We start from the raw sequence: 26,937 nt of genomic DNA, 5'->3' as shown, positions 1-26,937 counted from the left end.
TGAAGATGTATGTATGTATGTATAGATATGGTATGAAGGTCAGCATTAAAAAAACAAAGACAATGAAAATAGGCATAATATTGAAATATCAATATTTCTGCCTATTGAAATGAAATATCAATTATAATGAAAATATCAACTGCATTGTGAATGGAGAACCTTTAGAACAAGTAAAACATTTCAGCCACTTCGAAACGATTTTTAGTGAACATGGTAAATTAAATATGGAAATAGACATCAGAATGAACAAAGCTGGTATGGCAAGAAGTCAACTGAATAAATTTATATGGAAAATAAGAGAGAAATTAGCTAAAACACTAAATTAGCTATATACAAGACAGTGTTCAAACCAATTTTAACTTATGGATCTGAGAGTTGGGTCAGAAGCAAAACACTTGACCAAAGATTAGAGACCATACATATGAGAGTCCCGAGAAAGATTAGGGGTGTGAACAGATGGCATTAATGGCAATATTATATTAAAAACGAGGATATTAGGAAAGAACCTGACATTGTCAGCATCCAAGAATGCATTAGCAGAGTTAATCTCAGGTGAAATGGTCACTTAAACAGAATGGGGAGAAAAGATTAGCAAAACAAGCGTTCTCTGCCAGGTTGGCAGGAAAAAGACCCAGAGAAAGACCAAGATATAGGTAGAATACAGTAAAAAGTGCCTTAGAAGACAGAAATATAAGATCTGATAATATTTTAGTCTTGACAAGTAACAGACTGATTCGCAGGAAAATTGTAGATAGAAAGTTAGTAATGACGTAAATTTTTCATGTAGTACTATCATATCCTGTACACCACTTGAGGGTATATATATCAGGAATACGATATTTGTGATACCTGAAGTAAGGAGGGTTAATTAGGTAGGAGTTAAATGGATGAGCAATATCATTAACCATGAGCTGCAGAAGAAGCCATGTGTAAAGGCTTAGGTACTGTGAGGACATCATGTTGGAGGCTTAATGGATTTTTTACAACACTCAGAATGGATTAAAACAGAATTTAGGGATTACATCTTTAGGGATTACAAAAAACTAATGTAACATAAACACAAATAACAAACAATACTAAGCCCAACCACGTGGGTGGCAAATCAGTGTCACCCACGTGGTTGGGCTTAGTATTGTTTGTTATTTGTGTTTATGTTACATTAGTTTTTTGTAATCCCTAAAGATGTCTCAGTGACTGAGACAAAATATAGGAAGTATTAAATTCTGTTTTAATCCATTCTGAGTGTTGTAAAAAATCCATTAAGCCTCCAACATGCTGCAGAAGAAGAAAATGCTGTAGAAGGTATATAAAGAGAAAGTGACCAGCATGGCAAGGAAGACAAAATCAATTACAAGAAGAATCTAGTCAAGCAGGCCAAAGAAAATCCCAAAGAGTTCTTTCACTTCTTTCTCTGCAAGTAAGAGAATAAATGACCATGGAAAATGAACTTTAATGAGTGATGATAGTCACAAGGTGACAGAAACAGATGAAACAGTTGAGTTACTGAGTGACCACTTTGCAAGGCTATAACATCCCAGTGAGATTACTGCTTTAACATATGTGACAGATAATAACATGGGAACAGAGGTGGATGAATTGGAGGTTCTTAGGATATTGCGGCATCTTAATGTAAATACAGCTGTGGAATGAGTTGGGATATCAGCTTGAGTTTTGCAAGAAGTGCAAGGGAACTGCCAATGCCTCTGATTAGGCTGTTTAATTCAAGTCTCAGCTCTGGTAGAGTTCCAAGGGAGTGGAAAGAGGGCAAAATAATTCCCTTGCATAAGAGAGGTCCTAAGACTGCAGTAGCAAATTATAGACCAATCAGTATCTCAGGCAGGTAGTAAAAGTAGTGGAAAAATTGGTCAAAAAGAGAATTCAAGAATGGGTGGATAAGAATATGATACTGTATGAGGTTGACACTTCTGTGCATGGCAGAAGAAGGGAAAATTAGCTTTTTTTTTATGAAAATTCTAGCTTTTAAATAGTAACAATTTTGTTGGTACAACAGAAAAATTTTACGTATGAAACATGTTTTGTATGTTGGTGACAAATTCGTTCATCACCTTATTCCTTTCTCCCTTTCAACATAAACTGACTCTTCTTGGCAATCTGCCAGCCAGGGTTCTTGCATCTGTGGGCAGACAGTAATTTACTAACATTTTAGAATAGAGTAACAGCTGAGTGGGATAAAGAAAATGGCTAAAAAATTATTCTGCTGGATTTTGCAGTCATTTGACAAAATACCACATAGAACTCTGTTAAGCAAATTAGAACAAATGGGGATGGATATGACACAGGTTAAATGGATAACAGGGTGGCTACTGGACAGATATCAAAAAGTGGTATATAGATAGTGAGGCAGAATCAAGGTGAAAACAGGTGACCAGTGGTGTGCTGCCAGGTTCAGTGCTGAGACTACTTTAATTTGTACATAAATGATATAGGAAATAACATAAAAGGAAACATTCAGTTTGTTGATGATGCAAAATTAGGTAGAGTAAAAGCTAATCAAAGTGATGTGGAGAACTTGATATGCCCACATCTGGATTACTGTGCTCAAGTCTGGTCCCTTGGGTTTCTTCGGAAAGAGGAAGCGGCAGAGAAGATTCAGAGGTGAATGACCAAGATGGTGAGTGGCCAGTGGAATGTTCCCTGTGAGGATAGATTGAGGGTGTGTGGATTACAGAAGTTGGTTGATAGAAGAAAAAGAGGGGATATAATAGAAACATTTAAGTTGCTTAAAGGGTTTTATAGGATTAATGCAGGGGGGGGGGAGAATGTTTCAGCACTTGGCTAGAGGGACAAGAACAAGGGGTCATATCCCTGGAAGTTGAATAAAGGTGTGGTTAATAGGGGTGTGAAGACTAAATTTTTTTGCTTGGAGAGTTGTGAATGAGTGAAATGGGTTGCCAGAATTGAGTGTTTTGTCTGTTAATGAGCTCAAGGAGAGGTATGATAGATTGCATGGATAGTTTCGGTGTGTGAGGTCCAGTAGTGAGTCTTCAAACTCTACGGAGGCACCCATACAATAATGAAAATAATTTTGCCATTAAGATACACTTGTTTCTCAGGAGATTCCCTGTCTATATTTCCTTGGAGAACCATAATCTTTGTCTTGCTATTGTGGAGTTTAAGTTCTCTGTTCTTTCTGATCCCATTAACTCTCTGTCAAAGATTTCTCCTAGTTCTTCCTTGTGATTACCAGGGAATACTGTATCATCAGCATATCTCAGATTATTGATCCATCTGACACCTATCATAATTCCCGTCTTAAGCTCATCCAATACTACATAGATAGTAAACAGGTAAGGAGAAAGTAGGCATCCTTGTCTAACTCTCCTGCCTACTTGAAGCCAATCAGTACATGTGTAATTACAATGGCTTCTTGTTCGCTGTGCACAGCTATCAACCTGATAATGCATTGAGGAAAACCCATTATTTTCATTCCTTCCCACAATTTCAGTAAACACAGTCAAAAGCTTTGAAATAAGTAAAGGATCTGATCTGATCTCTGGTACCCTTGCCTTTTCTTCATGCATCTCTTCCTCCACTTTGGCATCAATCCTCTACTTAGAGTGATCTTTAATGAAATCTTGCTTGCACAAGAGTTTAAACTCATAGTTCTATAGTTCTTGCAATCCATCATATCTCCATTTTTTTTGTGCAGTGGCATGAATACCAACTTCTTCCAATCTCTAAGCCATGATCCTGTCTCCCATATCCTTGCAATCAATCTATGAAACACTCTTATCCCTCAATTCCCCTGTGACTCAATTAACTCTGATTGGTTTCCAGCTGCACCTGGGACCTTATTATAGTTAAGTTCCTTAACTGCTCTTTCAACCTCATGCTAAGTGGAGGTGGTTCCAAATCGAAGTTTTCCTGGTAAGAGAGCTCTTCCAAATTTTCCTTATCTTCTTGGTAAGGAAAATTTGGAAGATCCTCACAGTGCTTTTTCCATCTGTTTTTGTTTTCCGTTTCTTCTGTTAGTACTGCTCCATTCCTGTCTTTGAAAACATTCAATTTGGGCTTAAACTTGTGCTGCTTTAAAATCAGAAACAAAACAAAATATTTTTTATAATTGTGCTTTCTCATCTGGAACTCTCTTCATAATTATTAGCATAATAGTTTTCATGATGCAAATTGCCATTCCTTGTCCTGCCTAATGGCTTTTCTGACATCTCTATGTGACCTCTTATATTCTTCAGTCCTGTCTTTGTTTCTCCAAATGCCTCCTTTTGATCAGATCCCATGTTAAATGTGGTATCCATGGATCTCTTCATCTTTTAACTGGGTCTAGATATTTCATGACTGTGTTCTGTATTATAACTTGACTCCTTCCCAGAGCATTTCAGGTTTGTTCTCCTCACTATTCTCCAAAAGAGCATCCAACAGTGCTGATGTTCCTTCTGTGAACCCACTCTGTATTACTCTCACATGCACTCTAGTGAGGTGAGCATTACTTGAAGGTTTCAGAGCCTCGATCTTAATTTGGTTCTTACCAGCTAATGGCATATGCCAGTCTGTACTCCATGACAAGTATGCATATCAAAGATGTGCATATTTCCACTGCTGGAGTGCCAAGATGTAACGAATCTGATGCCTCAACCTATTAATGTTAAATGTCCAAGTAATTAGTGTGTTGTGGGTGTTTCTGGAAGCAGCTACTAGTAACAACAAATCTGTTAGTATGGGTAATTCCAACAGTCTTTCACCATGGCCTTATATTCTCCCTGACCAGACCTGTCACACTCAGGCTTAACTGTCATTCTTTCCCAGTTTTGCAGTTCCCTAATATGAAAAGTACATTTCTACCTGGTAGGCAGTAGTCTGTAATTTTCCATAGAACTGCTCACTCTCTTCATCAGGAATATCTGTATGAGGTCCATAAACAATCATGACTGACACATTGGTAGGATAAACTTTAAGTCTAATAAAAAGTATTCTACTATTAACTGGATTATTACCAAGAAGAGCTCTTGCCTGATCTTTCCTCAGTACTACAAATACCCCACAATGCTTTGAATCGCCTCCTGAATATACAATAACTCACCACATCCTGTCTTCTGAAATGACCTTCTCCATTCCATCTAGTCCATGTAATTTCCAGTATGTCAATTCTACACACCTCCATCCCTACAGACATCATCAAGAGTAAACATCTGTAGCTCCCCCAAACATTCCAACACCAGTCAGTCATAACATTAACTTGTGTTGGAGACTAATATACTTCTCCAACTGGACCATCTGCCTAGGCCCTGAATGTGGCTCTGTTTATTCTCTGGCAGTTGATGCAGTATGGGATTTATATGGCGCAACCATGCTAGGATTTTGGAGTAAAGTCTGTAAGAAAAAGTGGTAGGGTTGCAGAGGCGCTTTCCAGATATCTGGAGGTTTTGGTCTCAAGTCATCCCAAGCTGACCAGGCAGGTTGGAACCTCATCCTACTAGGTGAGGTACAGATGTATATTACACAAAGTAAAGCATAGTCCAGCATCAGGTACCTCAGGTTTGCCACTCCTATACTCACTAAAGTAAGGCCTTGAGGAAAACAAATTCTGTGGTAAAATGAAGAATAGCTTATTTGTTAAAAATAAAAATGGTGCCTGTGCAGTGCAAGGCTAGCCAACAGCACCCATAGAGGACAACCATCATAAGACTTTAGTCTCAAAACAGTCGAATTTCTTCCACTTATCATTGTGTGTTATTAATTTTAATATTGTATTTCTGAAGATGATTCTGTGGCAGAGACAAAATACCAGAAAGATCAATATGTTGTTTAATTATCTCTCTGTGCTATATTCATTCCATTAAATTTACCCATTAGTGCAAACCAGCACCTAAATCTAAATATTTGTTCACCTAATGGATTCACTTTGATCATCCATATAAACAAATTATTTAGGGAGTCTTATTAGACTGAACTTTATCAAAGCTTGGTATATGGAATCTTTCTTCTTCTTCTTCTGCAGCTTCTCCCACTTAAGTGAGGTCACTGTTTGTAATGAGTCTCTTCCACACCTTCCTGTCTTGGGCTGTCACCACATCCAAGTTCTTCATCTTCAAGTCCTCTTCTACCAGCTCCCTCCATCTCTTCTTTGGCCACCCACGCTTCCGCCTTCCTTGCACATCCATCTGCACGATCCTTCTTCCCACATATTCGTCCTCCCCTCCTCATCACATGACCAAACCATCTCAACCTTGCCTCCTGTATTTTCGCTCCTAAGTTCGTAACTTTCATTGTTCCCCTGACATAGTCATTTCTCAGACGATCCTTTCTGGTCACACCGCACATCCACCTAAGCATTCTCATCTCTGCTACTTCCATCCTGCTGATATTATTTTTCCTCAGGGCCACAGTTTCTATAGCATAGGCTATAGCTGGCCTCACTACTGTCCTATAAATTTTGCCTTTCAGATTGATCGGCACCCTCTTATCGCATAACACTCCAGCCATCTCCCTCCAGTTCCTCCAACCCGCTTGTATCCTGCATCCCACTTCCTTCTCAGCTCCTTCATCTTCTTCCACTGTTGAACCTAAGTATCTAAAGTCTCTCACCTTCCTGATGACATTTCCTTCCAGCTCTGTCTCCTGGCCGCCGCCGCCCACTGCGCAACACATATACTCTGTCTTACTTCTGCTGTCTCGTACCTCTCTCTTCCAGTACTTTTCTCCATCTTTCCAGTTTAGTTCCCGCTTCTTCTCTTGAATCTACACACAACAAGATGTCATCTGCATTCAACATTGTCCAAGTCGCATCTTCTCTCACCTCCTCTGTTACCACCTCCGTCACAATATTAAACAGAAACGGACTTAATGCTGACCCTTGATGCAAGCCAACTGTTACTTGAAAACTTTCTGTCTGTCCCAAACAGGTCCGAACACTTTTCTTCACATTTCTGTACATTTACCGCACCAACCTGACATATTTCTCCGGCACCTTCTTCTCCCTCAGACACCTCCAGACTTCTTGCCTTGGCACTCTATCGTACGCTTTCTCCAGATCAATAAATACCAGATGTAGCTCCCTTTGTTTCTCTTGATATTTTTCCATCATCTGCCGTAATCCAAAGATAGCATCTGTTGTTGATCTACCAGGCATGAAACCAAATTGTTCCTTTGCAATCTCCACCTCCTCCCTCAATCTACCATCAAGAATTCTTTCTAGGATCTTCATTGTGTGGGACATCAACTTTATTCCTCTGTAATTTTTACAGTCTTGTGCATCCCCTTTACCCTTGTAGATGGGGACAAGAGTACTCTCCCTCCATTCCTAGGGTATATTTTCCTGTTGGCAAATTTTCATGAACAGGTCCCACAGCAGGTCAATTCCCTCTTCCCCCAGTGCCTTCCATGCCCCCACTGGAATTCTGTCAGGGCCCACCAATTTTCCATTCTTCATCATCTTCATGGCCTCCGTCACTTCCACTCTACTGATGTTCTGCACCATCCCCTCAGAAGGCTGCCCATCTCCTCTGAGAGTCCTTGCATTTTCCTCATTCAAAAGTCCCTGAAAGTATATTTTCCATCTGTTTCTTATGTCGACATCCTTCCATAATACTCTTCCTTCAGCATCTTTGATCTGCCTCACATGTAAGATGTCCTTTTGCTGCATTTCGCTAGTTGGTAAATTTTTCTCTGTCCTTCCTTTATTTCTAATTGATCATACAGATCTTGATATGTCACTGGCCTTCGCCTGTGCCACAACTCTCTTGGCTTCTTGCTTTCTCTCTTTGTACACCTCTCTGTCCTCTTCCACTCTTGACTCATCCCACTTCTGCTTTGCCTTCCTCTTAGCTGTCACTGCCACTTGTACATCATTATTCCACCACCAACCCTCCTTCTGCTCTCTAATCTTTCCAGATGTCTCACCAAGCACCTCGATTGCACAGCTCAGGATTACTTTTGAATTATGTTTCCACCAATCCTGTATACTTTCCAGTCCATCCGAAATCCTCTCTAACACCCTCTCCCTAAAACGATTCCTCACACTCTCCTCTTTTTAGCGAAACCACTTAATTGTCTTCATTCCACGGCATCCAGAAGTTCTTATCTTCGATCTTATTTGGAAGTCTGCGCACAGCAGTCGGTGTTGTTGTGCTACTTGATCTGTTGGAATTACTTTACAATTTGTCACAACCTTAAGATGTTTTCTTCTAGTCAAAATGTAGTCAATTTGTGAGCTGTTGTTACCACTCCTAAATGTTATCAAATGTTCTTCCCTCTTGTAGAAAAATGAGTTCACAATTGTCAGATCAAACGCTACTGCAAAGTCCACAACCCTCTCTCCTTCCTGGTTTATCATTCCCACTCCGTGGCCACCATGCACCCTTTCACAATCTCTATTCTGTTTTCCTATGTGTCCGTTCAAGTCTCCTCCGACAATCACCATCTCATTTTCTTCCAATTCCCTCATTTCTTCATCTAACACGTTCCAGAACTCATCTTTTTCCTCTGCTGTACAACCAATTTGGGGGGCATATACACATAATACGACCACCCACTCTTCCCCAAGACCCAATTTCATTCGCATGATCCTGTCATTCCTTCTACCCACGTCCAGTACTTCACCCTTCATTCTGCCACACACCACAATTCCTACACCATTTCTTCCCTCGTTATTCGCTCCAGAGTAGAACAATTTATATCCATCACCCAGTACCTTTGGCTTTCCCCCCTTCCACCTTGTCTCCTGCACACATAAAATGTCCAACTTCCTCTTCCTCATCATGTCTGCCACCTCTCTTCCCCTTCCAGTCATGCTTCCAACATTCAGTGTTCCCACTCGCAACATCCTGTCCACCTGCTGGGCTCGCTTCTTTAACCACACCCACCCTTGATGCGGTAGTCCTCGTCCATTTCTCGCAGCAGTAGGGTGATGTGGCTGCGCGTCGCTTAAGGGGTATGCCCTAGCACTTATATCATTTTCTCTTTGACTCATAATCATAGTTTGAGCTGGCATTGAAGTTTTCCGACCAGATGCCCTTCCTGACATCAACCAGACCATCATTTGTAGGAGTACAAAGGAAAAAAAATGTCAAAATTATTTACCACAATAATTTTGAACTGGTTAGATGGAAGCAAATAAGATTTTAGATGTAAGATGTGCATATTTGTGGTTCACCTTTGGTTTCAATCAGAATCATTTTGTATATTCTGAATAAAATATGAAATATGGAATTTAGGAGCTCTATTAAAAATTAATGAGTCACTGCCATTTGACTACTAGCAGTCCAATGAGAGATTGAAAAACTTATCAATAATTTATAAGCCAAATTAGTTGACATTAACGGTATTGATATGAACACAGATCGATAGGAAAATAACTATTTATTAACTTAAAAGCTAATATTTCGCTGGTATTATATCCAGCATCTTCAGAGCACACAACATAAAGTTTGTTACAAATGCAAGACAACCACAATCCGATGTAACAGTGGGGCTAGTATAAGTAATGGCAGCGTGCAACACAAGACTAAAGTCCTAACAGGGTGCCACCTAGGTTTAAAAAAAAAAAAAAAGCACTTCAAAGTTTTGAAAATAGTAGTCCAAATAATAGTCTTAGAAAGTTTGAAAAAAATAAAATAAAATAAAAGTAATAAATATTAATTTGGTCTTAGGATAACTGTCTCCCAAATCTTTGGTAGATTTATACAGCCATACTTGTTAAGGTTTGGAGTATGTTTTAAGGCTTCTGTTGATTTCAGGAACAACCTCTCTGACCTTGTAGAAGCTTCTGTGCATTACTTTTGTTTTTTTCCAGTTGATCCTATGTGCTGGGGTATCCAAAGCATGGTCTGCCAGACCCGACTTGCCATAGCGACAGTGTTGGATATATTTTTTGTGTTCACTGAGGTGGATGTCCACAGTTCTTCCTGTCTGTCCATAGTAGGCTTGATGGCAAGAACAGGGCACTTCATAGACTCCTGGATGTGATAAAGGAGTGCATTTGTCCTTAGGTGAATGGATGAGAGTTGCTAATTTCACATAAGATTTAAATACGGTGTGCAGTTGGTGCTTGTTAAGCACCCTAGATGTCTTTTCAGATGTGCCTTTAATGTATGGAATGGTGATAGTGTTGTTGTAGTCTTCTGTGGTAGATAGAGGGGATTTTTGGGTAGCATTTAGTATGTTATCTATCTTATGGGGATTATAACCATTGGTTAAGAAGGTGTGACGTAGGTGAGAAAGTTCAGCAGTGAGAGCAATGTCATTGGAACAGATTGCGCTAGCTCTATGGGTGAGTGTTTTTAAGATACCATATTGTTGAGAAGGGTGATGGTGTGATTGTTTGCATAAGTATCTCCCTGTATGTGTGGGTTTTCTATAAACCGAAAATAATAAGGAACCTTCTGGAAGACGTGTGATCAGTAAAGTGGATTTCAGGGTGCTGGCTATTTAGATGCACTAAAAATGTATTCAATGTGTCTGGGCCAAGTGGCCAAATAGCAAACACATCATCAACATAGCATAGCTAGAGACTAGGTTTGAGAGTGGCTGTGTCGGTAGCTAGTTTTTCCAGATGTTCTATGTAGAAGTTGGCAAAGGGGGGGAACCCATAGCTGTCCCATCTAATTGTTTGTATATTTCCCCTTTCCATGTAAAATAACCTGTCTGTACTGTGAATTTAAATAGCTGAAATATATCTGGGGGAAATTGTGAATTTAGTAAGTTAAGTGTTTCAATCAGTGGTACATTAGTGAATAATGAGGTGATATACTCACCATTAGGTCTGAACTATTTAAGGTGTGGTTTTCTAAAATACTTTTTAGGTGGGTAGAATTTTTAACAAAAGCGAGAGAATTGTTTGTGTAAGTGGCTAGTAATTTGGCTAAATGTTTAGCTAGTTTATATGTAGGACTATTTATACATCTACAATAGGACGTAAAGGTGTACCTTGTTTGTGTATTTTAAGAGCACCATATATTCTGGGTGTTTTAACGTGCAAGGGTTTGAGTTTTTCCACTGTTTCTTTTGGCCAAGAAGTGACTTTGTTCAGTAACTTGCACACCTTATTCTTTTGTGAGTTGGTGGGATCTCAATCTATGATTTGATATGTAGACCAGTCTTGGAGCAGTGCATGCATTTTGCTTTCATATTCTATTGTATCCATTACTACAGTAGCGTTTCCTTTCTCAGATTTGGTTATTGTAATGTAGTTATTATTGCATAGTTCTTTTAGAGCTATTATTTCTTTATGTGGGATATTATTTTTGAGAGGCTTAGAATGGATTAGGATATTGGCCACGTCTAACCTAATATTATTGGCTATAGCTGGAGGCAGGTGGAATATCCCTCATTCAACGGAAGCCATTATTTTGGTGTTTTAGGAACTTCTTTAGGAGTAATGGCAAAATTGTCCAAGACTTAATGCACTCGCGGCCTCTTTGGATAAGGTTGTCGATGATAGGTTCACGACGACACCATCTTGATGAAATTGCGGCCAATGCGTAACAATGCATTGCTGGAGGATTTCAAATTTTTTTCCAGTGTCGGTTTTTAACTTTAGCAAATTCTTTATTGGCTGTCGAGTCAGAGATTCTACCCAAGATATCCCATAGCTCCGGGTTCAAAATGTCAGATAATATATCACGTAGTACACCGATGGAGGAATTTATTTTTGAAAGTTCTCGGCGAGTAGCGTATACCTGTTCTCGTAATAGTGCTGAACTTTCTCACTTATGTCACACCTTCTTAACCAATGGTTATAATTCCCATAAGATAGATAACATACTAAATGCTACCCAGAAATCCCCTCTATCTGCCACAGAAGACTACAACAAAACTATCACCATCCCATGCATTAAAGGCACATCTGAAAAGATATCTAGGGTGCTTAACAAACACCAACTGCGCACCATATTTAAACCTTATGTGAAATTAGCAACTCTCATCTGTTCACCTAAGGTCAAATGCACTCCATCATCCAGGAGTCTATGAAGTGTTCTTGCCATCAAGCCTACTATGGACAGATAGAAAGGAAGAACTGTGGACATCCGCCTCAGTGAACACAAAAAATATATCCGACACTGTCGCTATGACAAGTCGGGTCTGGCAGACCATGCTTTGGATACCCCAGCACACAGGATCAATTGGAAAAAACAAAAGTAACGCACAGAAGCTTCTACAAGTCAGAGAGGTTGTTCCTGAAATCAACAGAAGCCTTAAAACATGCTCCAAACCTTAACACGTATGGCTGTATAAATCTACCAAAGATTTGGGAGACAGTTATCCTAAGACCAAATTAATATTTATTACTTTTATTTTCTTTTATTTTTTTCAAACTTTCTAAGACTATTATTTGGACACTGCTATTTTCAAAACTTCGAACTACTTTTTTTTTTTTTTTTTTTTTTTTAACCTAGTCATGTTGCACGCTGCCATTACTTATACTAGCCCCACTGTTACATCGGATTGTGGTTCTCTTGCATTTGTAACAAACTTTGTGTTGTGTGCTCTGAAGATGCTGGATATAATACCAGCAAAAGATTAGCTTTTAAGTTAATAAATAGTTATTTTCTTATCGATCTGTTTTCATATCAATACCGTCAAATCTATTACAACATGTCTGACGAACACATAAGCCTATCCACGGGTTTAGTTGACATTAAACGTTTTCACATACTGAGTTTCATAAAAGTACGATTCAACAGTAATATGAATAACTAAAGATGTCACATACATCATGATAGTTCTTGCAACAAGAAATAATTTGAATATTCAACTACCAACAAATTTGAAATGTACTGTATGTAAACAATTATGTGCTTATGTAGTGCAAATAGAAGAATGACACAACAGTACATACACCTTTCAAATGGAAAAGACCCGAGTTCATCTCATCATGACAAGGAATCTTTATTGGCATTTTCAATTGAAGGTGAAGCACCTCCCACCACCTGGATTTCTCTGGTTTGTTCCCACATGTATGTAAATTGGCCAGAGTATACATGCAATTTACAGACCAAAAAAATATAATAATAATAAAAATAATAATAGTGGCAGGCTTTATGTGTAGATAGTGGAGTAGTGTATAGACAGCAGTGTTGTGTGTGTATATGGAGATTAAGTAATGCAATGATGGGTTGTGTGGAGTGGAGTGTTGTCCTGCAATGAGTCCTTGGTGGTATCACATAATAATAAGTAAAGTTAAGCGTAATATCTATTTGGCCATACCGGCATGCTTTAATCATTTTCAATGTTAAACTCGTGTCGGGTTCAAAAATTACGATGAAAGATTCCTCCCAAATGTCTAATATAATTATTTTCAAAACAATTTGAAATGGTAATTATCCCTCTCTTTCTTGACAGAATTTAAAAAAAAAAAAAAAATGGTATTTAAAAACACAATTAAATTTTTGCCTTTTAATTCTGACTATATGAAGGCAAAATTATGTCTACAATTACATATGCCAAAAACAGCTCTACATTAATTTATGATAATGTATGAAGTCACAATACAATGATATGTCATTCCTCTTTTACAGTTGTGCATAGACCTAGCACCATAACATACAGGCATTTGAAACCAAATTCGATGGAACATGGTGGTTAATCCTTATTCTCATAGTGCCCTAAGTCTGTATATTGCATGTATTCTACTAGCCAGTTTGCCTGACAGCAGGATGATAAACCCGAGTTTCCAGAAAAAAAAATCTCTGCCACCTCCATGTAAGTCTGGCTAACTCACCTTTGGTTGAAAAGTCCCGAAAAATGTTCTTCCCATCCTAGACAGAATTTTGCATCCAAGTCTTTCTGACCAAAGGGCATTGTTGAAACCAACTTAGCTACAGAGGCTCTCAGAATATTACAAAACTCATTTTTATAACTGTCTACTATAGTTTATTTACTTGTATAAATCTTATCTTTGTCATAGTGCTTTATAATATCACATGTAAATAACATCACCATTCTACTGAAAGCATAGATATTTGGTATTTATAGGTATTTCGTCAAAATATTACATATACGAAGGTGGTCTGAAAAGTTCTTGGTCTCTGCCATAGATGGTGACACTATCAGCATTTTTTTTTTTTTTTTTCTAAGTTGGTACATCTGTTACAAGCATCCATGTGAAATTACAAGTCATTCTATCAAGTAGTTTGTTTTATACAGCTGGTTAAAACAAAAGTGTTGTCTGTATCCCTTGAAATGGATAAAACTGAGTATCGTGCAGTTATAAAATTCTTTGTAAAAGAAGGTTCAATGCCAAAAGAAATTCATTTGAAGGTCATAAAAGTTTATGGGCACTCTTCTCCTTCAGAAGAAATGTTTATGGGCACTCAGAGATAAAAGATCCGTTGTATAAGACCCTGATCAGACCACACTTAGAAGACTACTGTTCTCAAATTTGGTCCCCAGGATTTGAAGGGGATAAATTAACTGTGGAAAGGGTACAGAGCCAGATAACAAAGATGGTTTCAGGACTGTACGATGTTAATTATGAGGATCGACTGAGGGACTGTAGACTGCAGAGTTTGGTGGATAGAAGAAAGAGAGGTGATATGATCGAGACTCTAAAACTGTTGAGAGGCAGTTACAGGGTGGACACCGGGGAATTCTTTCACTTGGTGAAGCAGTGGGAAGGAGCGATGACAAGAGGCCATCCCTGGAAGTTATGAAAGAAAGCTGTGAGCAAGAGGGTGTGGAGTAGTTTCTTTGGTGGAAGGTGTGGAACCGTGGAATGAATTGCGTGATAAAGTGGTGAGAGCAAGAACAGTCAATGAGTTCGAGGAATGGTATGATAGACTGTGTTTCCTAGGAAATACCTCCCACGATGAGTCTCTTGACGCCATAGAGACCTGAATAATAATATATTCAGTAACATATTCTTAAATTAACACATTGCTAATTCAAGTGAGCCTGCACAACTACAAAAATCACTGGTTCTCCACAGACCCTAAACTTGAGATATTAAATAAATGAATTTTCTCAAAAAAAAAAAAATTCAAATATAAAAAACACTTACTAAGTTTTTTAGTTTCGATTTTTCTGATGAGATTTACAATGTGGTCAGGAAGGAGGCCCTGTGTATGGCTTAACTGCTCAAGTACCTTGAGCCGCTTCATTCTTACTTTACCTGAAAGTTTAATAAAAAAAAAAAGTTTCATTGATAAATATAAAAAATACCAGATAATGTTCCTTTCCAGATTAATAAAATATATAGACTACAGATGATATCAGTTTATATATATGAGCAAAACACTTCATGTACAGGTTAAATGAGGATTACATATTTCCACCCACAAAATTAATATATTCATTCCACAACTATGATTACTTATCATACTTATTACATATGATGAGTGTGTTTGTTAAGTACAGATTGGATGGTTGGTTAATAGTTTATTCCTGTAAGTACAGCAAAGGTCATACTGCACCACAGCAAAGGTTACAGCAATATATAAATAGTCAAAGATAAACTAAAACTAGTAAACAATATGCATGTACAAAAATCAAGCCACAATACACATAAATAAAATTACAACGAAGGTTGCAGTAGTAAATAAATAGCCAAAGAGAAATTTGTAAGCAATATTCATGCACAAAAATTAAGTTTAATCACGCAATATCTACATATAAATAAAATACAAAAGTTCCAGCAATATACGAGGTCAAAGGTTACAGCAGTACATAAATAGTCAAAGACAAACTAGTAAACAATATGCATATACAAAACCAAGCAAAGCAAGGTGTCTACATATAAATAAAATTACGGCAAAGGTCACAAGTACATAAACAGTCAAAGAGAAATTAGCAAATAATATATATGCAAAAATTAAGTTAAGCAATGCAGTATCTACATATAAACAAAATTACAGTCATTGAAGGTTTTTCCACTTGATTATATTATAAATTAAAGATACCAAGAAATTATATACTTGGTTTAATCCTTTATCCAAGTATAAGCAAACAAGACAAACAAGTTTGCACCTGAAGTGTTTTCAGGACCGGGGCAACTCGTAAAGGTGGTACGACTTCACATCACTTGCCTTAGTATTCCATAATGCAAAGCACATATCCTTGTAGACATGTATAATGCTATGCATTATGGGAATGTTACTATCCAGACCAGTTTCAACCTTTATTGAGGACTCATCAGTGGGAGCCAGACCCAGAGGTGATACCAAGGTAGAAGTAATGCATCACATATTTTCATATACGAGTTGCCAATCAAAACACTCTGGATTAGAGATTAGTTGTTGAAAGTTTTCCACTTGATTATACTATAAATTAAAGATACCAAGAAATTATATAATGCTATGCATTATGGGAAGGGTCACTACCCAGACCGGTTTCCCTGCTTAAATGCAGGGTTACCTCTCCAAAAACTCATGTGGTCACTTGTTGTTGAGTGACCACGAGTGATCATTCAGCTCAGCAGTGGTTCTGCTTAGGCTCCCCTATCACCAAGCAGAACCACTCATATTCCAGGAAAAGCATCAGCCAAGGAAGCCCTAATACAGGCCACCACAACAGATCCAAATCCCTGGATGCTCAAAAACTCCCTAAGGCAAAAAAAAAAACTTAAGGGAGCAAAAACCGTGCTCCCCGGAATCAAACCACCAACCGGTTTCGACCTTTGAGGCTCTTCAGTGGGAGCCAGACCCAGAGGTGATACCAAGGTTGTAGTAATGCAGAAGTCATACTTTTCTTACGAGTTGCCAAAAGGTGTCACACCTTATTATAGTACTCTGGATTAGAGATAGATAGTTGTTGCAAGTTTTTCCACTTGGTTATACTATAAATTAAAGATACCAAGAAATTATATACTTGGATAAAGGATTAAACCATATTATATTGGTTTAATCCTTTATCCAAGTGTAAGCAAACAAAGTTTTTGCCTGAAGTATTTTCAGGACTGGGGCATATAATTTCTTCGTATCTTTATTTTATATTATAACCAAGTGGAAAAACTTTCAACTGTCTCACACCACATGTCACAATACACAGCACGAGACACATCCCGACGCATGAATGTGTCAAATGATATGCACCACGACCAACAGACATCCAGACGTGATCTGTTTTGACTGAACCTCAAACTGCAGCTACAACGACAGTGCACCTCCTTAACTGTCTAAATTATGCTATGCATGATTCTTTCTGACATGAGAGTAACACAAACACTTTTGTGCAGTCCTTGCCAGAGGATGTCAAATTTTGAACTTCTCTCGCATCAAGTTTCCTTTTACAATTTTCTTTAACTCAACTGCTGTTGCTAGCACTCCATAATTCTAAAAACCACTTTCAGGTCTGACCTTAATGCCTGATTTTCCGCACTACTACCCAAACAGTGAAGTGATCTTCTTTGGTGTCCTTAACATCCACAACTAAAATGGGCTCCTTTTTTCCAATTTCAGTGACCAAAGCTGGAAGAAAAGTTGAAGTACTTGCTACAATAAATGACCTAAAGAAAATTATTCACCTGGAAAGAAAATTTAACCACTTCTCCTTCACATTATTCCCATTTTTATCCCACAATGTCATTCTTCCATAATCATTTCCTCCTACTGGCCACATAGCTAAACAATCCCACAGCATTTTCTTTGGATCTTAGGGCCAATCTCTTCTCATATTCCAGTTTCACCTTCCTTACCATACTAGTCACTCTCCTGGCCTGTGTCTTATATTCTTCATGCATCTGCTCTTCACCTGTCTCCTTATATCTCTTCCATAGCTTCTTCTTCACATGCAGTTCCTGTTTAATATTGTTTGTCATCCACTTTGCTCCAAATTGTGTCCTCTTCTTCACTTGTGGAATACAGTTTACTATTGCTGCTAACAAATATTCCTTCACAATTTCTCAAGCACTAATGATATCCCGGCCTTCCAATTCCTCCCTCCATGAAACTTCCCCAAGTTGATGTCTAAGACTATTATAATTACCTACCTTATAATTCCACATACGTTCCCATCTCTTTGATACTCCTGCATGTCTATTAATCTTCCAAGTCAAAACTGCATGGTCACTCTCTCTCCAACTAGTGGAAGAGATTTCATCTCAGTTATTATCAACTCTTCTGATGCTATGACCAAATCCAAAACTCTTGAACCTCTTGTTCCCTCTATTACATGTTGCCTAAGACATGTCCCTCAAGAATTCTAGAAATTCCATTCCCTTATTGCTACATGCATCTTCCTTTCCTCAATTTATACTGCTGTAGTTAAAATCTCCCATAACAATCATTTTTTATGTTGCTTTCATCCACAAAAGGTTATTTGCAGATCACTAGTACAGATTTTACTGTGGATCGGCTGAGGATTTTTTTTTTTTCTATTTTATTAATTTCATTTTTTTTTATATTTTTTACATATTACAGAAATGTTCTAGAGACCAAACATGGATCTTTTTCAAGTCTCCAATAAGTGGGGCAGTGGTCTTACACTGGACAATGAAAACATTAAAACTTTGTTGAACTTTTTATTTTTTATATTAAGCTGCATGTTATGTTGTTCTATTTTTGTAATGATGAAGCCTATGATACATGTGTATAAATTCTACCAATAAAGAATTCTCCATCCTTTATTCATTTTAACTCTGAGGTTATGCTTGATGATGAAAATAGCAGATAAGGCTTGCATACAATAAAAATTTTGAAGTTTCTGCATAAGCTGGTTTTTTTTTTTTTTAAATGAAAACAGATCATGCAGAAACTTCAAAATTTTTCCATCTATGTTTCCATCATGAATTCCTTGCTCTAGAGTTCACACTCACCTTATATTAATCAATTCCTGAAGTTTATTTTTTTATTGACCTATGGAAACAAGAAATCCACTGCAATGCTCCAGTTCAGTTTCCATAAAATAGTCAGTACCAGTAATGTTCTTAGGTTGGAGACCTGAGTTCATATCCAATGTAGGGTGAAGAATACAGTAATAATTTTGGCTGAAGACAGGTGACTAATCTCTTATGAGAAAAATAAGTTTTCTCTGCAGAAAACCAATCAATTGGTCAGAATAATACATCGCATTAAACAAAATATGCCTCCTCACCTTATTTGATTCAGCAATAATTCAAAACAGCCTGATCCAATACTCAGATCAAAGAGTTATGCCTTCATATATGTACTACTGAAGTGTATTGAAAACTAGGAATACAAGAAAGTTACACTTCAAAGCAAAATATGTGGAAAAAAGCTAATAAAACATTCATTATTGATTATGCCAATTGAGCAAATTAAATTTCCTCTTGAACACACTAAGTTTCAAAGTTTGATTGTTTAAAGCTTTCTGTAGGCAAGATCAGCCAGAAGAACAGTACTATGTTATGAAGACCAAGGAATGTAACAGCAGCTGTTAGCGCCTCTATCCATATGACACAACTCAAGGAGAGAAAGAACAGATTTTGATATAATATTCAAACCAGAAGTTACCTAATTTGTTGCACCTTTTGTTTTTAAATCAGGCAACAATAACTACACTACCGGTCATTTGAACTGCTTCCATGTCATACCATTAACTTCCATTACCGTATAGTTGCACTGATCTATCCTTGTGTTGATTAATAATCATTACCGCAAAAAAGCCATGCATTATGTTATGTTGCATTTTCAAAAGTGTATTCATTTTAGGCTATTTTAACTTTAAATTTCACCTTCAATTTCGTTGTAATTATAGCCGAACTAAGATTACGCAGATTATTAGACCTACAAAGCCTCTCACAATCATTAGGCTTCGGTTTTCCGTATTTCGAAATTTTCTTTAATTTTTTTACTTCAGTATATTATAAAGAAAACATCTCTAGAGTCAAAGGTGGCGTTTATAAATAAAGAAATAAGCATTTGTTTTCGTAACATTTGAGCTCATGGTAAGCTATCACACACAACATGGTCATGCATAACTTTGCAGAACTCACCACGGATTATTCGCAGCTGTTTGAATAAACACATTCATTGTTTTTATCTGCATTTCTCTATATTATAACTTCTACTCTCCTAAAATCGGCATACTATAGATACACAATAAAATAAACTGCTCAAATCACAAATTGGTATTCGGATTTAATTTGAATAAAATAACCTAAACGAAATTTAACCGCCGAAATAATACAGCCAATCATTTAATCGTATTCACAACACTATTCTACCGAAATATCAGAAGGTCTACCGATCGCATTTATTTTAGCCCTCAAATTCTTCTAATATTTAAATTACCATGTTATATTAATGCGTTAGCCTTTAAATTCTACAAATTTTTAAATTAGTCAGCAGAGAGATGCTTCGTAACCTAGGAATAACTTATGTAAAAATGGGTATTGCAGAAGAAGAAGAATATCCTTAAAAGTTCGATTCTACCTCCCTGCTGCAAGATTTCCAGACTGGAACTCAGATATTTTAAGAGCATGAAAGAGTAAAGAAAACTCATCATCGGCCTATTGAAGAAAAGGAGGGGACAGAGTACTCCTCCGGTGAAAGAAAAAGAAGGGAAAGGAAATGACAGTAAGGTTAAGGTGGGATGGGGGGAAAAGGGAAGAAGATTAGGAGAGGTGAGGAATGGGATGGAAAGGGCTGGCGGGGGAGGAGGGAAAAAGTAGAAAATAGGCCTCATCTAATGATTCTCATCTAACAAGCTCAGAGCTCCCAGATGTTTAACTTTTTCACCCTCAGCCTCACAGGTCTGCTGTACGACCACGGGAGTAATTAGCGCCCGGGTGATCAACCCAATCCGGGTCGACCACCTGGAGTTGGCCTTCCCTGACCGGTTTCACATCCAAATTATCCCCCTGTAAGAACTAAGTCCAAAACCAGGAATGAATAGACACCAGATGTTGTATATGCCATTACTGATCCTATAGTAAGAGCAATGTGAACTTCAGAGCTCCTTCTCTCAGGGTGTGTACTATTGGAGGAGAGCACCAGATGTTCTTAAATTTCTGCTCACATAGAGTCTTTCTGCAGAAAAAAAAACTGCAGAAAGATGATTTGACCCTGAGATAAGAGTGGGATGCGCAGCATGCCACTCAGCCTCCTCCAGATGTTTTGGGAGATTGGGCACTGATAGAATCCGTGCTCTAATTTATCCACAGTCGGGCAGAAGTTGCAGAAGGGGTTCCTGGTGTTGTGAAACCGCCGGATGCTGAAGTTAATTGGAAAGTTTCGGTATGCTATCCTCCATGCCAGGTCATTTCTCTTCAGGTAGCCACATTGTCTTGAAAGGTGAACAAAGAGGATGTTGTTATCGATCCCTAGATCCGGAACGTTGTGGCAAAGATGGTCAAAGATGATCTTGTACCATTTTATGCTGCTCCAGATGTTGGTGATGTCTGTTCCTGAAGAGTGAAGTTGACGTAAAGTCTGGCAAAGCTGGTTGTAGTATTCTGGGACAATTCCACCTTGGATCTTTGGTGGGCTGGAATTGCAAAGAGAGGAAACTTGAAACCCAAGTAATACCGAAAAAGATAACTGCTAAGATAGTAAGATTGCAATATCCTGTTCAGATGAAATGCGGTACTACTCAGGTATCGTATTTTGAGAACAGGGAGGCCAAATTCCCCTTGCTTCCTTGGAAGTTGAAGGGTCTTGTTATTAACTTCCAGAAGTAAGTTGCCCAAGAAGAACTTTAAAGGTTTCCTGTAGAGCCGTCTCTCTTGATGTTCTGAGATGTCTGTAATGTTGATGACATACTGGTATGCTGGGCACACAATGGTCTTTATTGTCTTTATTATTGTGGCCCATTAGCAAAGTGACAGCGGTCCGAATTTCCAATCCTTGAGGCTGTCGACAATCTTGGCGATAAGATGATCTTCGTCGACCTCAGGCTGCTCGGTGAAAGGTACCCCTAAGATGGTAATGGGGTTCTTACTTAGGAACTCGACCCAGTGGGATGTTAACTGGGTCCCAAACTCGCTATATCTTCAGCTGAGTTTTGTCGGGATTAGGTTTTAGTCCCGATACCTTGAACCTCTCGATGATGATGAAGAGGTTCCTAATGGAGTCGACGTCCCTAAGGGTGCACACCACCTCATCCGCATAGATAGGCTGTTATTGTGGATAGTGGTATTCCTCTAATGGCATGGGAACTGTTGACTGCCTGTAGTAGAGGCTACAAGGACCAGAGCAAATATAAGGGGAATGAGTGCGTATCCCTGTTTGACCCTTTCTGGAGATGACTGGGTCAGATAAATAGCCGTTGAAATGGAGGCGAGTGGAGCTGTTGTTGTAGCCTCCCCAGAAAATGGAAAAGAGGTCCCTGCTGACGCCGACTTCTTGAAGAATGTAAAACAAATATGAGTGTCGGACGCTGTCGAACGCTCGGTTGAGATCGATGGAAAGCAATGTCATTGGATGTTTCTTGATAGATACCAGACGGAGCAGATCTCTGATCAGGTACAGATTAAACTCTATCAATCAGCCTGGGATGCCATACACTTGCTGTTGATGATGTATTTCATCCCCACTTTGAGTCTGTTGTTAATGACTCGGACCAGGATCTTGTAGTCAGTCTTGGAAAGACTAATTGCCAATCAATTCTCAATCAGGAGGAGATCTCTGTTGGTCTTGGGGATGAATACCGTACGCAGTCCAGGAACTGCTTGGCACGTTTCCGGTGGTAATGAAGATGTTATAAAGCACCAGTAGAGCGCGGAGTATAAAGTCCCATGCCTCACGATAGAACTCTGCACCAAGCGCTTTCTTGGCTCGACATTGCTTAAAGGCTGCTGTTATTTCGGCCTCCGAAATAACAGCAGCCTTTAAGCGATTAAAAGGATAATCCAACCCTGCTTAGATGTGTACAGGGAAAGTAGCAATGTTCTAAGAGGAGTAGTCAGGAAAGGCACTGTTGTCTGAGTAGAGTTCACTGTATTGCCTCTGGAAGGCTTGCAGGATATCGAAAGTGGCGACCAATATCCTGCTGCCTTCCGAGATGGAAAGAATGGTTCTCTCCTCTCTGAACGTCGTGAAGCGTCAGTTGTAAAAAGCGGCAAATGGCCTGTCTTCCGAGCATAAATGTGTTCGGATTTTAAAGTTTCTTTCTTCTGCTTTTCTGCATCTATTTCCATGTAAATTTCCCGGATAATGTTTTCACATAGTATCCTTTGGCGTTGGCAGGCTGTGAAACAGCTACTACTTTCTTTGTAAAGGTCTCGAAGCCGAGATCTGTAGAGGTAGACACGTTCTTGGCCCCATTCTATCATTTTGTTCTTAATGGTAAACTTAAAATTCGCCCAAGTGCCCCAATCCTAGCCAGCATTCGTCCAGGTGGAACAGAGATGGTCAAGCTGGGCTGAGAAAAGGGATGGCAAGTCTCATGGCAACTTCCAGGGGCCCGGACCAATTTCCACTTTTCTTAGATGATGGTACTTGAGCGCAATTAGTTTTGCTCCGAGATGTTTTTGCTGATGTCCACGTGCCTTACCGTCTGGACTCTAGAACGGAGCGATGACGATACATAAAAACGGTCTAGCCGTGTACCAACTTCTTGGCTAAGCCGTGTGTAGTCACGGGTGTGGAGGATTATGATGTCTCCAAGCATCGGTGAGCTGAGTATTTCTAAGGTGGACTTCCAAGTGTCTGTAGGCGGATGTTCCTGATGATGGGTTCCCTCCTACTTTGTCCAAGACTGTTTCACCACACAGTTGAAGTCGCCCATCATGATGACGTGATAGGCGCCATAGATATAGTTGTTAATAGTCTGGAAGACGGCAGATTCTTGTATATGCGTTAGCCGGGGCATAGATGTTAAGGAACCTGGTGGTACAACCCCATACTTCCAGTCTATGGCCAGAAGTCTTCCTTCTGCACCCCTTTGGATGTTGTGAAAGTCTCCTAGGAGGTGGGCTAGTATAACTACCGCGATATTGCCACTGAATAGTGTTGGGCCCAAGTTCCAGTAAGATGTCAATTTCCACACCGCCTCCTGTTTGAGTGGTGATTGGAGACCTCTGATGTTGAGCAAAGCGATGCAAAAGGCTGGTGGCGTCATTCTTTGTTTATACTCGGTCAGAGTCTTCTATTTTAAGATCTTTAACAAGTCGAAGTAGTGATGCTATACATAATGGGGGAAGTGGAATATCCGGCCTCCTGCAGGCTTGCTTCAAGTTTGGAACACAAGTCCGCCAGAACTTCGAACTCGTCTCTGCTGTTCTTTATCTTGAAACTTATTACTTTATCTTCCGAGGTCTTGTACATGAAATTATTAAACTGTGATCCCGTTTACCTTTTGATTCTACCCGCGATGTTGTCTTCTTCAAGGAGTAGGTGGGGAAATCGAGCTCCATTTCGGATTCCGATGTTTCTGTTGGTTTCCTGGTCCTGGATTTCCGTTTGTTCTCCTTTTTAAGAGCCGAATATTCTTCACGTTTTTCCGCCTTTGATATTTCTGATGGTGGGGACGGCACGTCAGTTATTTTCCCCTCTTCGATATGCATGTCTACTGCAGGGGAGAGGTCGCTTGCTTTATGTGAAACAGTCTAGTCCTCCGTTTTACCGGCTGATGTTGTTAAGAAGATGGCTTCGGTGGAAGTTTCCGGCTTTGTTGTTTCCGATTCCGACTCAGATGGTTTTTCCAACTAATCTTCAATTGCTGGTGTCGTCGTTGCCGCTGATGTTGTCGCGATAGAAGTAGCTACGGGGTGACAGTTGTAGCTAATTTCTTGATCTTTCCGAGGACTCTCTGCATACAGCTTTTCTCCCCAGTGGTCTTGGAACGTTTCGAGAAGTCTCCTTGCTCTAAAGTCATGATAGTATGTTGCTGTGTCAGTGGCTCGATAGGTGCTCCTACTGTTTCTGCAAAGATATGTAGCGGGCTGCTGGTGAGCCGGTGGTCTGGATTACTGCAGGGGGGTTAGAGCACTGGCTAGTTATATGCCCAACACTGTCACAATTGAAGCATTTGGCTGGGGGACAATCTTTAACCAAATGTTCGACAGAGCCGCAACGGAAGCATTGTCTCTGCACTCCGGGGTAGTTGACCATAACCCGTGCCGTTCGTTGTTCACTAAGTTGGGCACGGATAATTTCATGTCCATTGTGAAGGTTACTTTCCCAGAGAACCAAGTGGGATCTGCTTTAGAAATGCTTCGTTTGATGTTTCTCACCTTTACCCACTTAGTAAAAGCTTGTACCAGAATCTCATCTCCTGCTTGGATATACTCCATAGAGAACCTGCCGATTTTAAGTCTCCGCACTTCGCTCCCCACCATGACTGGTTTTGTGGTTCACTTGTAGAGATAAACCCCTCTAAACGTTTGTCTCTCGAATAGGTGTCTTTCACTACTACGAGGTACTTTTCATTCCCGTACGGAATAAAGGAGTAGATATTCAGTGTCCAGATAATCTCGTTAAGGGTCCTAATTAGAACAAGGTTCCTCCACTTGCTTCTTCAGTTTCTAGTAGCATAATCCCTCTAATATAATGTGCCTCTGGATCTCTAATCACGCCAAATTGCATAACTTTATACTTACTAACATTAAACTGAGAGGCATTTTCGTTTGCCCAGGTTTCCAGTCTATTCCAATCATTTTATAATTGCTGAATATCAGTAGAATCCATGATTGCCCTGCCTATCTTCTTATAATCAGCAAACAATTGCAAATCTGATGATAGACCTTCTTGAAGTTATTAATATATAGATTTAACAATAATGGCCCAAGGACTGAACCTTGAGGTACACCACAGATTACCATAAATCTGATAGATTCACACCCACTGCATACCACTTTTTGATATCTGTCTGTTAACCATCCCCTCATCCAAGTCAATAGATTATGTTCCAATCCCATATTCTCCAGTTTATGCAACAGCCTATCGTGTGGTATCCTATCAAATACCTTATTGTTCTCAATAAGGTATTTGATAGGATAGGTTATACCTTTATGTTCTCAGTTCTGAATGTTTCAATAACTTTTCTGAAATATTAAATCAATTAATCGCAAGTAATCAACAACGAAATTAAGAGTACAAAAAAGGCGTTCCTGAAACAGTAAACATTTTCCTTCAATTGTGGATGTGGCGTTTGCACACTACAGCGCCCGAAGGAAGAGTTGGTTTCCATTCTAGTCGGCGACTACAGGAAATTTTTCTAAGCTTTTTTTTTTTTTCGACCGGATCCCGAGTTAGTCGTTCTCTAGCACGGGCAAGCGGGTTTTTCGTCTAGGGAACTCAAGAAAATCGACCGTAGACCCCACCCTATTTCAGTTATTAAATATATTGTGTTAGGAACCACGATATGATGGCACTTGTTGAGCCATTCTCTTCACCGCGTGCCGCGTAATTAGTGATAGCCTTCGGCCAGCTATCTCTGATTGGGTGCCAGTCGAGATTGACTTGCCCACTCTGTCTCCAAAAGTTAGATAAAGCTAAAATTGCCTCGCCTACTCCCTATACGGGAATAAAAAGGCGTAGATGATTTTTTTGTACGTTATTTGCAAAAGAAGTCTTACATGATAAATAAAAGAGAAGAATATGATTACAATGGAAGACGTTCGTGGCGAGGGAATAATATATGAAGGCGGGAGGCATGAAAATCGTGTGTGCCCAAGGATAAATCGCCGTCTGCATAACCGACATAATATAGTTAGTTCCAATCGAAAGCATATGCACTTCTTTACAAATAATCGTTATTTTTATGAGATTTAAACAACGTATCTCAAGAGCCTGTGTAGCTCAGAGGAAGTAGTGTTTGCATTCCTCAGCGGGAAACTGCCAAAAGATTGACTTTGAGTTCAATTCTAGTCGCTGACTAGAGTAAGTTTTACTAAGCCTTTTTTCGATTCCTGAGTTCCTGAGTTAGTCGATCTCTGGCAGGAGCAAGCGGATTTTTTCTCCCAGCAACTCGGGTTTTTCTTCCGTAAACTGAAGAAAATCGACCATAGAGCCATACTATTTCAGAAATTAACCGAGTGGTTATGCGCTTCGCAACCATATGCCTGGGAAAGGAGTATCCAGGGTTCGATTCCCATCGCCGACGTGAGGAGCTTAGGATCTTTCTCAG

The 26,937-nt window shown here is 39.2% G+C and overlaps 1 protein-coding gene across 6 annotated transcripts in view; it reads right to left on the bottom strand.

Annotated features, from left to right (window-relative positions):
* The window catches only part of LOC150092347 (centromere protein I-like), a 311,409-nt gene extending 291,388 nt beyond the window's left edge, over positions 1-20,021 (bottom strand). For 4 of the 6 annotated variants that reach the window (XM_090415030.1, XM_090415031.1, XM_090415034.1 and 1 more), the window contains exons 1-2: positions 19,862-20,021; positions 14,972-15,082 (exon numbers count right to left, since the gene is read on the bottom strand). In XM_090415030.1, the coding sequence (XP_090271156.1) occupies positions 14,972-15,082; positions 19,862-19,895 (145 nt within the window). In that variant the 5' untranslated portion in view covers positions 19,896-20,021. Of the gene's footprint in view, positions 1-14,971; positions 15,083-18,721; positions 19,706-19,861 lie in introns of those variants that run through there. The other 2 variants (XM_090415032.1, XM_090415033.1) reach the window with 2 other exon arrangements.
* Between the last annotated feature and the right edge of the window lie 6,916 nt (positions 20,022-26,937).

The sequence above is a fragment of the Typopeltis vanoorti genome, chromosome 26 (assembly GCF_054136105.1).
Source record: "Typopeltis vanoorti isolate ZY-2024b chromosome 26, IOZ_Tvanoo_1.0, whole genome shotgun sequence".
Taxonomy (NCBI): Eukaryota; Metazoa; Arthropoda; class Arachnida; order Uropygi; family Thelyphonidae; genus Typopeltis; species Typopeltis vanoorti.
Note: the sequence above shows the minus strand (reverse complement) of the source record. Positions and strands in the feature narration are given on the sequence as shown.